This window comes from Microcaecilia unicolor, chromosome 3, assembly GCF_901765095.1.
Source record: "Microcaecilia unicolor chromosome 3, aMicUni1.1, whole genome shotgun sequence".
In the NCBI taxonomy this organism is placed as follows: domain Eukaryota; kingdom Metazoa; phylum Chordata; class Amphibia; order Gymnophiona; family Siphonopidae; genus Microcaecilia; species Microcaecilia unicolor.
In genome coordinates this window covers 164,200,023-164,214,401 of record NC_044033.1, presented here as the reverse complement: position 1 = coordinate 164,214,401, position 14,379 = coordinate 164,200,023, and the positions used below count along the sequence as shown (strand labels likewise).

The 14,379-nt window shown below is 45.6% G+C and overlaps 1 protein-coding gene across 1 annotated transcript in view; it reads right to left on the bottom strand.

Annotated features, from left to right (window-relative positions):
- LAMA2 (laminin subunit alpha 2) overlaps positions 1-14,379 on the bottom strand; it is a 1,107,608-nt gene that overhangs the window by 16,720 nt on the left and 1,076,509 nt on the right. The window contains exon 61 of the mRNA XM_030196530.1: positions 3,481-3,670. Within this exon, the coding sequence (XP_030052390.1) occupies positions 3,481-3,670 (190 nt within the window). The remainder of the gene's footprint in view (positions 1-3,480; positions 3,671-14,379) is intronic.

Here is a 14,379-nt window from a genome sequence, read left to right as displayed (position 1 = left end):
AATTGCCCGACACAGACTGTGTTTCGTCCACAAGGGCTGCATCAGGGGCTTGAATGCAGTGTGAAATAAAGCAAAACAAAAGGGCAAAAACACAGCGAATAGACTTCCTCCAAGACGGAGTCTATAAACACGCTCCAAAAAATGACAGCATATGGTCAAACTCTTCAAATATGCTGGAAAAAAAAGTGTAACCATATGCTGTCATTCTTTGGAGCATGTTTATAGACTCTGTCTTGGAGGAAGACCATTCGCTGTTTTTTTGCCCTACTGTTTTGCTTTATTTCGCACCGCATTCGAGCCCCTGATGCAGCCCTTGTGGGCGAAACACAGTCTGTGTCGGGCAATTATTCTACAATAAAATTTGAACTGTACTACTGATTGATCTGCTTTTTTTTGTCTCTAACACTTAAATGTGCAGGTGAAAGTTTTATAACCTACATGTGTTTGCACTTAACAGAAGTAAATGCCTGATTTTACAAAACTGGACATCTAGGCTGAAATTGGCCTCATTCAGGTTTGTATATCCCCAGTAGCAATTCTGCTCTGATTCCATGTTCTTGATCCTAACAGAGTTATCCCCATTAATAAGAACAATGTGAGTTGAGGCACTTAATTCCCCAGCACTAATAGAATAGTTGTTCGCCAGCTTTAATGTCTTTTATGTACTGGGACTGACAACATTTCAATGCAGAAAGATTCCTCGTGGTCAGGATCAGACACATACCGCCAAACATTTCCCCCCTCCCTCACAGAGATGGCGTTTCACAGACTTTGACAAGCTTATCAATAATCTGTACTTTGAGCTACCAGCAAAACACACTCTTCTCATCACAGGAAAGTAAAATCAGATAAGCCTATTTTAAAAGTTCAATAGACCTCTTAATTATGCAGCAGTTCCACAAGGGCATCTGCAACAGCTACCAGTTCTTCTAATGAGAATGAACATTGCCTTATCCCCTTTCTACCCCTGACAATTCCCAAGGTCCTCGTTATTTAGCATGTATTGAACATTGGAAGTACTATACTGCAAATCCACTGCTTCCTAACAGGCTCTGCTCTATTTCTTTATTTTAACTATTTCTCAAAAGGTGTCTTTAAATGTAAAAAAATCTGCAATCATATAAAGATCTTGCAGGGCTTTATATTCTTTCCATTCCAGTGTAATGTTGGAAACAAATTAACATAAGGGATTAATAACGCCTGGCCATCTGTCTGAGGACAAATGCTTCTCTGAAAATTTAATTGAAAGGAACAAAAATCAGTGAAAAGACATATTAAGTTACAAAAATATATGGGTCATAGCACACCAGGGATTACAGAGAAATAAAGTCTCCCCCACAAAATGACCCCAAAGTATTTCAATAGGAGAAGCAGTTCCAGCAGCTCTAACATAAAAAAACATTTCAATACAGCAATTTACCAATTAGGGAATTGTTCCTATCAAAGTGACCTTTCTTTCTCCTTTCCGAGTCACAGACTCACACATAAACTCATCCACACAAACACATGGACACATACACAGTTCTGTCTCTGCTTTGCCCAAACTATGGGGTCCTTTTACTAAGGTGCGCAGAAAAATGGCCTGTGCTAGTATAGGCGCGTGTTTTGGACGTGTGCAGATCCATTTTTCAGCGCGCCTGCAAAAAAGGCCTTTTTTGTGGGGGTAAAAAAATGGACGTGCGACAAAATAAAAATTGGCAAATGTCCATTTTGGGTCTGAGACTTTATTGCCACCCATGGACTTAGTGGTAAGGTCTCACGTGTTCACTAGGCGGCAATTGTCAGTGCGCATACACTGCCAATTACAGCCTAGTCAGAGCTGCACGGCAGAAAATAAAAATTATTTCTGACATGTGTAAAAATGAGAATTACCACCCAGGGCATGCGGTAGCTGGGCGGTAGTTTAATTTGACACGCGCCTACATGCCTTAGTAAAAGGGCCCCTATGACCCCAGGAATGCCTATGTGCTCCTGAAAAAACTACAGACAGCTCAGAATACGGTTGCCAGGCTAATTTATGGTGCATCTAGATTTGAAAGTACAAGACCTCTGCGAGAGAAACTGCACTGGCTTCCTGTCAAGGACCGTATCACTTTTAAAATTTGCGCTCTGGTGCATAAAATCATCTACAGCGAAGCCCCAGCATACATGGACACCCTAATTAACTTGCCGCCAAGGAACTCTCACAGATCCGCACGATCGTACTTAAACCTCCATTACCCAGTATATAATGGATTTAAATACAAGAGCATCTACGCATCAACTTTCTCCTACACTAGCGCTCATCTGTGGAATGATCTGCCTAAACTGGTGAAACTTACTCCTGATCACCCTACCTTCAAACAGCGCTTCAAGACCTTTCTGTTTGGCAAAGCTTACGCACCACTCCCGCCTGGCATCTCTAACTTCTGAACTGTCTTTATCCCGGTGTCATATTAATCACCAATGCTCTACCTCGCTCTTGCCCTTTCTCCATTATACTTCTAGGGCATTAATTGTTTGATCCCAGACTTGTTGTGTGTTTATGTAGATTGTTGTAAGCCACATTGGGCCTACCCATGGGTGGGAAATTGTGGGATATAAATGCTGTAAATAAATAAATAGATTGCACAAGAGTAAGGGGCCCTTTTATGAAGGCGCGGTAGAGCTACCATGCGGGTGGTAAGCAGCAAAACAGCACTACAGCCAGGCAAACCCAGGTGCTCTGCGGTAGTTCTGGAATCATCGTGCATTGTTTCACACACCAGAAAAAAATTGGTTATTTTCTTGAGTGCAGGCGGGGAGTAGGCATTCCCAGTGGTAATCAGGCAGCATGAGCACATTGCTGTGTGCTGCCTGATTGCCGCACGAGTACTGCGTGAGCCTGTACCGCCTACTAAATAGGAGGTAGTAAGGGCTCAGGCGGTAATGGCTACACTAATTTGGAAATTGGTGCATGGCCACTAATGGAGGAAATTGAAATTCAGTCATTTTAGTGATACGCTAAAAAAAAGTGGCTGGAGTGTGCAGGAAACCCATATGAGAACACTAACGCCGGCCACTTTTTAGCATGGCTTAGTAAAAGGACCTCTAAGTGTCTACTTTTCTTGTGTGTACATTTACACACGTGCAGTTATAAGAGCTCATTTCTGAATATAAAAAAGGCTTTCCATGCAGAAAAAACTTTATAAAACTACCCCCCCCCCCATAATGCTTAGATATATTATCATAGTTGGTATCATTTGATTATTCTTTCCAAACCAACGGAATGTTTGGATGCTATACCATTCAAATTGCCTCTCCCTTCTTCTCTCCAAAGCAGAGACACACACAAAGACAACCCACATACATATGTGCATTTATTTACACACACACACACACACACACACACACACACACACACACACACACACACACACACACACACACACGAGTTAGAAAGAATTCCATGAGCCATGCTTTCCCTACTTTCCCCCCCCCCCCCCCCCCCCCCTTTTGTACCTGGTGCCACTGGCCATCATTAATCTTTTTGGGGACCATTGTGCTGGTGTTCCCATGGCCCAAGTCATATCCAAAGTGAGCCATCCCATTCTTCAGCTGAACAGTGGCAAAGTCAGCATGGTTGATCCGGGCCATGTAGAAAAGTAAGCCTGACTCTGCTTCTGTTCGAACTTCAAATTCAATAGTAAGCCTGCAAATTGAAAACATCTAATCAAAATCAGATATAGAAATTATTATGAAGAAAATTACATTTTTTCATAAATAAGCTCACTACTAATAGCCATGCGAGGCTAGATCATTGTCTTTGGCTAGAGACATGCTAAAAGGCATCCACCTAGTTGTAGATTACAATTTAAGAACTGCACTGCTGCCTCCTACTAGTATGATGTTTAACATTACAATGAAAACTGTGGCATTTATTTTCTTTGCCTTGTCTCAATGCAGAAGTGCTAGGTAGATTCCTTGAAATATATAAATATGTAAATACAATGGCGGCCCTACCATTAGGCCCACCGAGGTGGGGGCCTCAGGCGGCACTCTTCTGAGGTGGCATTGCCCCTCACCTTTCCTTTCCCAACCTCCTTCCCCAAATATACCCATAGGCTGCCCTGCTGCTAGTCCCAGCTCCTTCTCTTTACTGTGGCCTCCCTCTCTGATGTACTTCCCTGTTTCCTTGGAAGTGGGCTGCAGTAGAGAGAAGGGGCTGGGACTGGCGGCAAGCCTGACTATGGGAATTGCTGCTGCCGCCGCCTTTTGAAAAACAAGAAAAGAAAAGGTAAATTCGGGGAAGGGGTGTTGGGGAAGGAAGGGGGAGATGTCAGACTGCGGCAGGGGGGGGCAGCGGCGGTGGCGGAGGAGCAGTCCATGCCTCTCCTCAGGCAGCAGATTGTCTTGGGCCACTCCTGTGGAAATACATACATGACTGCTTTTTTTAAAGAGATGAAATTGCCAAAATCCCAACTTTCCAATAATTGCAATGTTGATTCACAGTAATATGCTTTAAAAAATAAAATAAGGAATCTTAGTAGGCTCTGAAACTTTTTAGCAGTCCTGCATTAAGAAATATTGCAGTAAGTGAACTCTGAAATTTTTGAGACTGCATTGGTCTCGAGGCCTGTGCAATCTCAAAAGCTTATCTATGACAATATTTTTTATATGTTTGCCCAATAGAAGATTTCGCCATTGGCATCTGATATAAGAGAATTGGGGAGGCCTTAGCCTTCCCAAAACCCAGTCTGGCGGACAGGACCAGGTCAGGACGGAGCTAGATATGACAGTTTAGGCTGAAAACATGGCATGCTCTAGGAGAGTGACTGAGGCAGGAAACTGGAGAAAGCTGTCTACTTGCTTCAGCTGCTAATTCCTCATCTTTTGTCTCTGATTGTGAGGCAGCCATGGGCAAAGAATAATTCTGAGAAATCATATTAAGGGTTAATTCTGTTAAAATCTGGGGTTTAAAAGTGGTGTTTGAATTCTAGCTTTTTACCTTGCAAGCAAGATAAAGGAATGCAGGCTGGAATTAATTACTAGAAGTCTAGCGTTTGCCGGGCTGGGTTAAAAAGGTCAGAAAGACCCTTGTGATTGATGGATTGCTAAGCAAACACATATGTATTCTATTATGAGCCGGCATATTGCAGGCAGTTTGTTTAGGATTAGTTTAAAATGCTTAGAAGAAAATACTATTTAGAGAGAGAGGCAATAGATTAGTATTTACAAGTTTTTGATATTTAGAATATGCTGTATTCTGTGTAAATTAATATGTTTACTCTGTGTAGTTAAATGTAGAATACCTTTTTAAATCTAATGTTACTCTCTGCTGTATTTTCTAAGCAAGGACTGCAGTGAAGAGGTCAAACATGTGTTTTGACTTATCTGCAGTTCTGGCTGGTTCAATGTATAAGCTGATAGGTGAACGAGGTCAGGACTAGTCAGCTCTCTTCTCCTTGATTAATTGTAGGTAAATGTAGAAATGGTCCTGAATGCCATTAAGTAAGATTGGCTTTTGACCTCTTTAATGAATGCCAGAGTTCAGCTAGCAGATAGTATGAAGCTGACTAGGAATATGAGAATAACCAATGTTAGATTGGGCCTCTTGGTCTCTAAGGGAACCCAGTTTAAGCTATAGATGAGAAATCAATCATAATGAACATGCAAGAGTTCTGGAGACCAAATGTCTGGTGTAAGGGGCCCCAGGTCACAGGTCAGTTTAGGATGTCTGGAACCTATGTAACTGATATTTTTAAAGTAATGATTGGTTGAGGCCAGGTAACCAATCTATTCCTTAACCAATTGGAGAGTAAGGGGGGGCAAGGCTAGGAGGGGGATAGAACAGTATTTAAGTAGGAGCAGAAGCAGTTTACGTCAGAAGAAAGGAAGGAGAGCTGAAAGAAAGCTGGAAGACAACAGGAGAGAAAGAGAGCAGAAGGAACAGACAGAAGAGAAGAGAGCTGAAGAGGACAGACAAAAGCCATAACATCCAGAGAGCTGAGAGAGAGAGAGAGAAGAGAGAGCTAGAACTGATGTCCTGCTTTGTTTGCTGGCAAATAAAGAAGATTTCTCCCTCATTCTGGTGTGTGCTGTCTGACTCCTGAAGTATCACAAATTCCTATCTCAATTCCTGCAACAATTCTTGGTGGCAGCGGTGGGATGAATCCTGCATTAATCCCAGCACCCAACTGACTGGAGAACATTCGCCGGGTATGTATTCTGTATTTTGTATTGTAATTATAGCTAGAAAATTGTAAATCAGCCCCTCAAAAATTGAGGAAGGAGAGCCTGATCAACTCTCAGCGAAGGCCCTAGTACCTTCTAGTCTAGTGGAGATTAGAAGCGAAACCGCTTGAGCTTATCTGTATCTGAGAAATTTGAAATTGTTGGGTGGGATTTTCTGTATGGAATGTGTGATGCGTGAATGTTAAAAGAGTGGGGACCCCTTACCGCAAATCGAAAAACTCCCTCCCTTTTGTGTGTTGTAACTGTAAGCATTATGGGTGGGACATCATCTAGACAAATTGCTACCCCCCTAGATTGTATGCTTAAGAACTTCAAAAAAGGATTTTTAATTAATGACTATGGACAGACTTTAAGCTCAAGTACTTTAAGAACCTTGTGTGAAGTTGAGTGGCCATCTATGGGAGTGGGGTGGCCCCCTAGTGGCAGCTTAGATATTGAAGTAATCCGGAAGGTCTACAGCATAGTTGTAGGAGAACCAGAATATTCTGAACAACTCCCTTATATAGATTCCTGGGACAGCCTTGTGACTGACCCTCCCTCGTGGTTAAAAACTTATATGGGATCCCCAGTAAAATTCATGTTAGGTCGTGTTCAAAGAAAGATTAGAAAATCTAAACTAGAAGAGGGAAAGAGCCCCAGGAAGCCTACCACCCAATCGGTGGCTTCCGCCCCTACCCTGTCCGAGAAACCCATACTCTCTGATGACCCCTCAGACCTTGAGCCACCACCTTATGGCCCATTGTTGGGGTTCCGTGCCACCCCTAGAGATCCACGCCGCCCAGCCCAAGCCTCTCCAGCACAGGCTTCTCCGGATAGTTCTTCCCCTCCTGTGCCACACCTGCCACACCCTAGGTTGGACTTTTCACCCAGTCTCTACCCTTCTGTGCCACATCCTCTCCTGTTAACCTCTGAAGACCCGCTTTGGGTTCCACTCCCTGACTCCTCAACTCCTGACAGCCCAGCCTCTCCCTCTAATACCCCTACCCATTCATTAGGGGCCCGGCATCCCTTTCAATGGACTGAATCACCTGTGACCACCTCTCAGTCTATGAGTACCCCTCCCCATCCCTCAGGGGTTCAACCTACCTCCACTGAATGGGTTAGACCCGCTGCAATTACTTTTGAGCATGATAGGAGGGTAGCTCCTAGCTCTACCTCAGGTTCCATTCCCACCTCCTCGAGAGTTCTGCCACTCCGACAGGTAACCATCACTCGACCGGATCCTAATAATGAGGGTCAGGTTATACAGGCACAGGCCTATCAGTATGTACCCTTCACAACCACCGATCTCCTGAATTGGAAGACGCATTACCCCTCTTATACTGAAAAGCCTCAGGCAGTGGTGGACCTAGTGACTAGCATTATGGCCACCCATAACCCAACCTGGACTGATTGTCAACAACTTCTCCTGACCCTCTTCACAACTGAGGAGAGGCGGAAGATTTTGCAAAATGCTGAGGCCATCACGCGAGAGCGTGTCCCCGGGGGGACACAGGACCCAGAGGGATGGGTTAGAGCTCGGTTTCCTCGCGCAGCTCCAGATTGGGATCCAAATGATGGGCAGCACTATGAACTGTTGTCTGGCTATTGCCGGGACTTGCTGGAAGGTATGAGGAAAGGCATAAAGAGGCCCATTAATCTGGCAAAGGTCTCTGAAATTCTCCAAGGGGCAACTGAATCCCCTGGGGCCTTTCTAGAGCGACTAATTGAAGCCTACAGAACATACACCCCATTTGACCCTGAAGCCCAAGAAAACCAGAGAATGGTGAATAGCGCATTGGTGGCCCAGAGTATGCCAGATATCCGGAAGAAGTTGCAGCGTCAGGAGGGATTCGCAGGGATGAATACCACCCAGCTAATTGAGATCGCAACCAAGGTTTTCATTAATAGAGATCAGGAGGTGCGCCGAGAGGCTGACCGGAAGATGCAGAAGAAGGCCGACCTTTTAGCGGCAGCCATTACTAATTCCACCCTTAATCGAGGTCGACCTCTAGCTAATGGGAAGCCAAAGTGGGACCCCGGACCACCAGCTAGGCCCCGAGATTCCTTCAATCAATCCCGGCCAAGGGGGGAGAATCCCAGACCAAGATTGGAGAGGGATCAGTGTGCCTATTGTAAGGAAAGAGGGCACTGGAAAGATGAATGCCCCCAGAGGCGCCAGGGACTGAGAAGGGGACCAGGAGATCGAGGAAGCCGAGGCCGAGTTCGAGAGGGAAGATATGAGCCTCCTGAATCTGACATCATCGGGATAGCTGAGATGGCAGAATGGGACGAATAGGACAGACCGGGTTCCTACAAACTGGGCTCCCAGGAACCTATGGTCAAGTTAACTATAGGGAGCCGCTCAATTCCATTCATGATTGATACAGGAGCTGAACATTCTGTTGTAACGGAGCGATTAGCGCCTGTGTCTGGAAAAACTGTCCGAGTGGTGGGTGCCACGGGGGTGCAGAACCGGAGGCCCTTCCTGACAACCCGTAGATGCCAATTAGGCTCACACACAGTCACTCATGAATTCCTGTATATGCCAGACTGTCCAATCCCTTTGTTAGGCCGAGACCTGCTGTCCAAGCTTAGGGCCCAAATTTCCTTTGATTCTGATGGCCAGACTTCAGTCTCCTTTCGGCCCCCAGCATCCAGCCCTAAGGGTATATTGAGTTTCTGCTGCCCTCTTGAAGAAGAATGGCGGCTGCATCAGTCGCATGGCCAAGTTGACCTACCCCTGGCAGACAGCTTTCAGGTCAGTGGGGTATGGGCAGAAGATAATCCCCCAGGGTTGGCCCGAAATATTCCTCCTGTACATGTAGATTTACTTCCAAGTGCCCGGCCAATCCATCTTCGTCAATACCCAATTCCCAGAAAGGCTCTGGAAGGGATTCAAGCACATCTGAATCGTTTGTTATCCCATGGAATTATTCGTCCTTGCCAGTCTCCATGGAATACGCCACTATTGCCAGTTCAGAAGCCAGGGACTGAGGACTACCGGCCAGTCCAAGACTTACGAGTGGTCAACAAATCCACTATCTCATTACACCCTGTAGTGCCTAATCCATATGTCCTGCTAGGATTGATACCTTCTGGAGCTACCCATTTCACGACACTAGACCTAAAAGATGCCTTCTTTTGTATTTGGGTGGCCCCCGCCAGTCAATTGCTTTTTGCCTTTCAATGGGAAAACCCAGTAACAGGAAGGAAGCTTCAGTATACATGGACCCGCCTGCCACAGGGGTTCAAGAATTCCCCCACTATTTTTGGGACAGCCCTAGGGCAAGACCTTAAGACTTTTAAATCTGAGCCTTCCAGGCGAGTTTTACTCCAGTATGTAGATGACCTCCTGATTGCAGCAGTGACCCAGGAAGAGTGTTTTGAGGCTACTAGAGAATTGCTGGAGCTACTCTTGGATGCAGGCTATAAGGTCTCACGCTCAAAGGCCCAACTTTGTCAGTCAGAAGTGAAGTATCTGGGCTTCTGTATTTCCCAGGGAAGTCGGAGACTGGATGCTAGTAGGAAGCAAGCAGTTGCTGCAATTCCCCAACCCAAGTCCAGAAGAGAAGTTAGGGAATTTCTGGGAGCAGCCGGATTCTGCAGAATTTGGATTCCAAATTTTGCATTGATGGCGAAACCCCTTTACCAAGCCACAAAGGGGGGTGAAAAGGAACCATTTGAATGGGGACCTACAGCTCAACAATCCTTCATTGCTATAAAGAAAGCCCTACTCCAAGCCCCTGCGTTAGGCCTTCCTGATGTGGAGAAACCTTTCTCATTGTATGTCCACGAGCGACAGGGGGTTGCTCTGGGTGTGCTGACCCAGATGATGGGATCCTGGCAGAGGCCTGTTGCATACCTGTCTAAACAGCTGGATGGAGTGGCTAAAGGATGGCCAGCCTGCATGAGGGCCATTGCAGCAACAGTCTTACTGGTCCAGGAAGCTGATAAGTTGACCTTGGGGCAAGAACTGGTTGTTAAAGTCCCCCATGCAGTTCTCACCCTCATGGAGTATAAGGGTAACCACTGGTTTACAAATAACCGTATGGTTAAGTACCAAGCCAGTTTGTGTGAGAATCCACGGATACACCTGGAAACAGTGGCTACATTCAATCCTGCTACTCTTTTGCCAGCATCTGAGGGACCACCGGATCATGATTGTATCCAAACTATGGATGAAGTGTACTCCAGTCGACCAGATCTTAAAGATGTGCCTTGGAGGGACCCAGATGTAATTTATTTCACAGATGGAAGCAGTTATGTGGAGAACTCTAAGCGACTGGCAGGCTATGCTGTGGTGACAGAGGACAAGGTGATAGAAGCAAGAGCCCTGCCCCAAGGAACTCCAGCCCAGAAAGCAGAACTTGTGGCCCTCATACGAGCTCTGGAGCTAGCAGCAGGACTGGTAACCAACATTTATACTGATTCTAAGTATGCCTTCACAACCCTACATGCTCATGGAGCTTTGTATAAGGAAAAGGGACTCATAAATGCTGCAGGCCAACCTGTTAAGTATGGACCTGAAATACTTCAGCTGCTAGAGGCTGTTTGGGCCCCCAAGAAGGTAGCTGTCATTCACTGTAGGGGACACCAAAGAATAGATACTCCAGTGGCCCAAGGGAATCGCCATGCTGATCGGGTGGCCAAGGAAGCTGCTCGAGGACCCCCAGCAAGTACTGTGACTCCCCTGTTCCAAATTCGATTGCAAGAATGGACACCTATGTATACCCAAATGGAAGAGAGATGGGCTCAAGAGGAAGGTGCAGTAAGGAGACCTGATGGCTGGTTACATCTCCCTGATACCAGAGTTCTGGTGCCACGCCACCTAGCTTGGCCTGTAGTGTCTCAAGCTCATGACCTATCACACTTAGGGAAAACAGCACTAGCCCGTCTACTCAATCGAGTAGTGGTGCTGGAAGGATTGGATAGTCTGGTTGCCACTGCCTCTGCCCGATGTACTCTCTGTGCCCAGAATAATGCTCGTCAGGGACCCCGTATTCCACCAGGAGTTCAGTCTAGAGGACTAACACCCTTTGAGTCCCTAGTTATAGACTTCACAGAAATTCCCAGGAGCGGTAGGCTCCGATATCTCTTGGTCATGGTCTGTACCTTCTCTGGGTGGGTGGAAGCATATCCTACAGTCACTGAGAAAGCCACAGAAGTAGCTCGAGCTCTCCTTAGGGATGTCATCCCCAGGTATGGATTGCCCCTTGCCATAGGTTCAGATAATGGTCCCGCCTTTGTTGAAGCTACACTTCAGGCCCTGTCCCGCGCATTGCGCATTACCTGGAAATTGCATTGTGCCTATCGTCCCCAGAGTTCAGGGCAGGTTGAGCGAGCAAACAGAACCTTGAAAAATAGCCTAGCAAAGATTTGTCAGGAAACCCAATTGAAATGGCCACAGGCATTGCCACTAGCCCTCTTTCGCCTCCGATGCACCCCAACTAAAGGAACAGCCCTCTCTCCCTTTGAAATTGTGTATGGGAAGCCCCCAGCCATTTTACAGGGAATTAAGGGAGACATAGGGATTTTAGGGTCTGCCCAGGTGCAGGAGCAGGTAGCCCTCCTGGGTAAGATAATTTCTGAGCTTCAGTCTTATGTGAGAGAAATAAACCCTGTCCCCTTCCAGGCTCAGGTACATTCCTTCCTGCCAGGGGATAGAGTTTGGGTGAAAGATTGGAGGCTTCAGCCTCTGGGGCCCCGATGGAAAGGACCTTTTACTGTTTTGCTTTCTACCCCTACAGCTGTGAAGGTCGCAGGGATTACTCCATGGGTCCATTGGTCTCGAATTAAGTCTGCTGATCAGACTGAGCCCAGCACGGATCAGACGGAGCCTAGACAGTGGAGAGCAGAAAGTGATCCAGCGGAGCCATTGAAGTTGCGCTTGACCCGAACCAAAGAATCTACTAGCTGAAAAGAAGGGTCAACTGCATACTGCAGGAGCGGCTGAACTTCGGCTTCACACTGAGACTCTTTCTTGCCCAGATTCTGGCTTTCTTGGAATTTGAAAGCTTGATCCTTGTCAGTTGAGGGTCTATCCCAACTGGTATAAGAACTCAAAGACTGAGAACACTATATGAGAGTAATCTGTGATTAGCACAGACTGTTGAAATATTATTGCTTAATTAGTTTGCTGTATTTGTTTTAGATTAGGAAGAAAGAAAATGTTAGTAGTTTGGATGCTTTTGTTGTTTTCTACTCCTTGCCTCCTTGTTCCTAATACCCCAACTCGCTCCAACCTTTGGTTACACTCTGTCCAGGAACTAATTAGCCAGGCAAAGATTACTTCCCCTTGTATTGTGTGTTCCCGATTTTCTCCTTATACCACAGATGTCCCAGCTGTTCCTGTTCCTGTGCAACTCCCAGCTCTTATACCTCCCTATTTTTCGAGTTCAGGTCCTTGGAGCCAGGATTATACTTGGTGGTCCTTTTATAATGCTACTTCCCCCTCTGACTCTTCTCTAAGGCCAGTTTTTACGTCTCCCTATCCAGCTTCTGGAGTGTTTTGTTTAACAAGAAGCATCTCAACTGTTCTTCCCATTCCCTGTAACTATACTAATGTTCTCCCAGAAAAAGGAGAATCTGTGTGGGTAGTTTCTCCAGGTACTCCTATGTGCCCTGCTACCGTACCTGCAGATTATGACCCAGGTGATTATCTGGCTCCTAAGCGTACCACTGAGAAGACTATAGTGTCCAAGCTTATTTTCTATTTTCATAAGTCCCCGGGGTATGAAGAGTTACTAACAAATGAGCAGCCTGTCACAATTGGGGATTGGCGCCTATGGTGTGCAAAGTCTCCATTTCGTCTTCGTTCCCCCTGGGATAGGGGCTCGCATTATGGGCACCCTAAGTACCCTGTCCAGCCTGAGCCAACATTTATTGGGAAGTTTCCTCACCCTCTCCTTGGTCATTACTGGCTCTGTGATAATGTCCTCCACATGATTCTTCCCTCCACATATGATTTTTGTGTATTGGTAACCTTGAATTATTTTCCTAAAGTTATTCCTCTTAAGCCACTATCCCCGCACCGTTCTAAGCGAGAGGCTTTGTCCTTACCCTCCTCCGTTGCCACAGAGGATGAGGCGATTGAATTAGCCCTCCAGTATATCAATTCTACTTATCCTCTGACTAAAAAGAGACTTGTAGCCCTTTCTGCCACGGCCTGGATTCCAATTGGAGGCCCGGTAGCGGGTATTACTGAACTAGGTATGGCTACCCGGAGACTTCAGTCCCTACTTCATGTTTTAGTTCATGAGCTGAACGTGGTAGTCAATGCATTGCAGGATCAAATTAATGAATTAAGTATAGTTTCTCGGTATAATCGTATGGGCCTTGACTATCTCTTTGCAGCCCAGGGTGGTCTCTGCACAGTGTTAAATTCTTCAGAGTGCTGTACTATTGTCATAAATAGGACGCATGTAGTTAGGCATGCCATGGATAAAGTCCTACAGTTGGCTAGCCTCAATGTGGAGGATTACCGAGGAGGATTAGACCTTACCTCCTGGTGGTGGTCATTGACCTCCTGGATACGTCCCTTGTTCATTTCCCTAATAGTCTTAGTTTTAGCAGGGTTGTTGTTTTGTTTCCTGGCCTCATGTGCTTCGGCAGTATGCCGTCGGACCTTAACAAGTAGGGTAATGGTGGTTCATAAGTCTATTCCTAGTTAGGATCACTATAATCTCCAGAGTTTGAGTTGTGAGACTTATCTCTGCATAAGCTGATTTTAGTCTCAAAGGGGGGAATGAGGCAGCCATGGGCAAAGAATAATTCTGAGAAATCATATTAAGGGTTAATTCTGTTAAAATCTGGGGTTTAAAAGTGGTGTTTGAATTCTAGCTTTTTACCTTGCAAGCAAGATAAAGGAATGCAGGCTGGAATTAATTACTAGAAGTCTAGCGTTTGCCGGGCTGGGTTAAAAAGGTCAGAAAGACCCTTGTGATTGATGGATTGCTAAGCAAACACATATGTATTCTATTATGAGCCGGCATATTGCAGGCAGTTTGTTTAGGATTAGTTTAAAATGCTTAGAAGAAAATACTATTTAGAGAGAGAGGCAATAGATTAGTATTTACAAGTTTTTGATATTTAGAATATGCTGTATTCTGTGTAAATTAATATGTTTACTCTGTGTAGTTAAATGTAGAATACCTTTTTAAATCTAATGTTACTCTCTGCTGTATT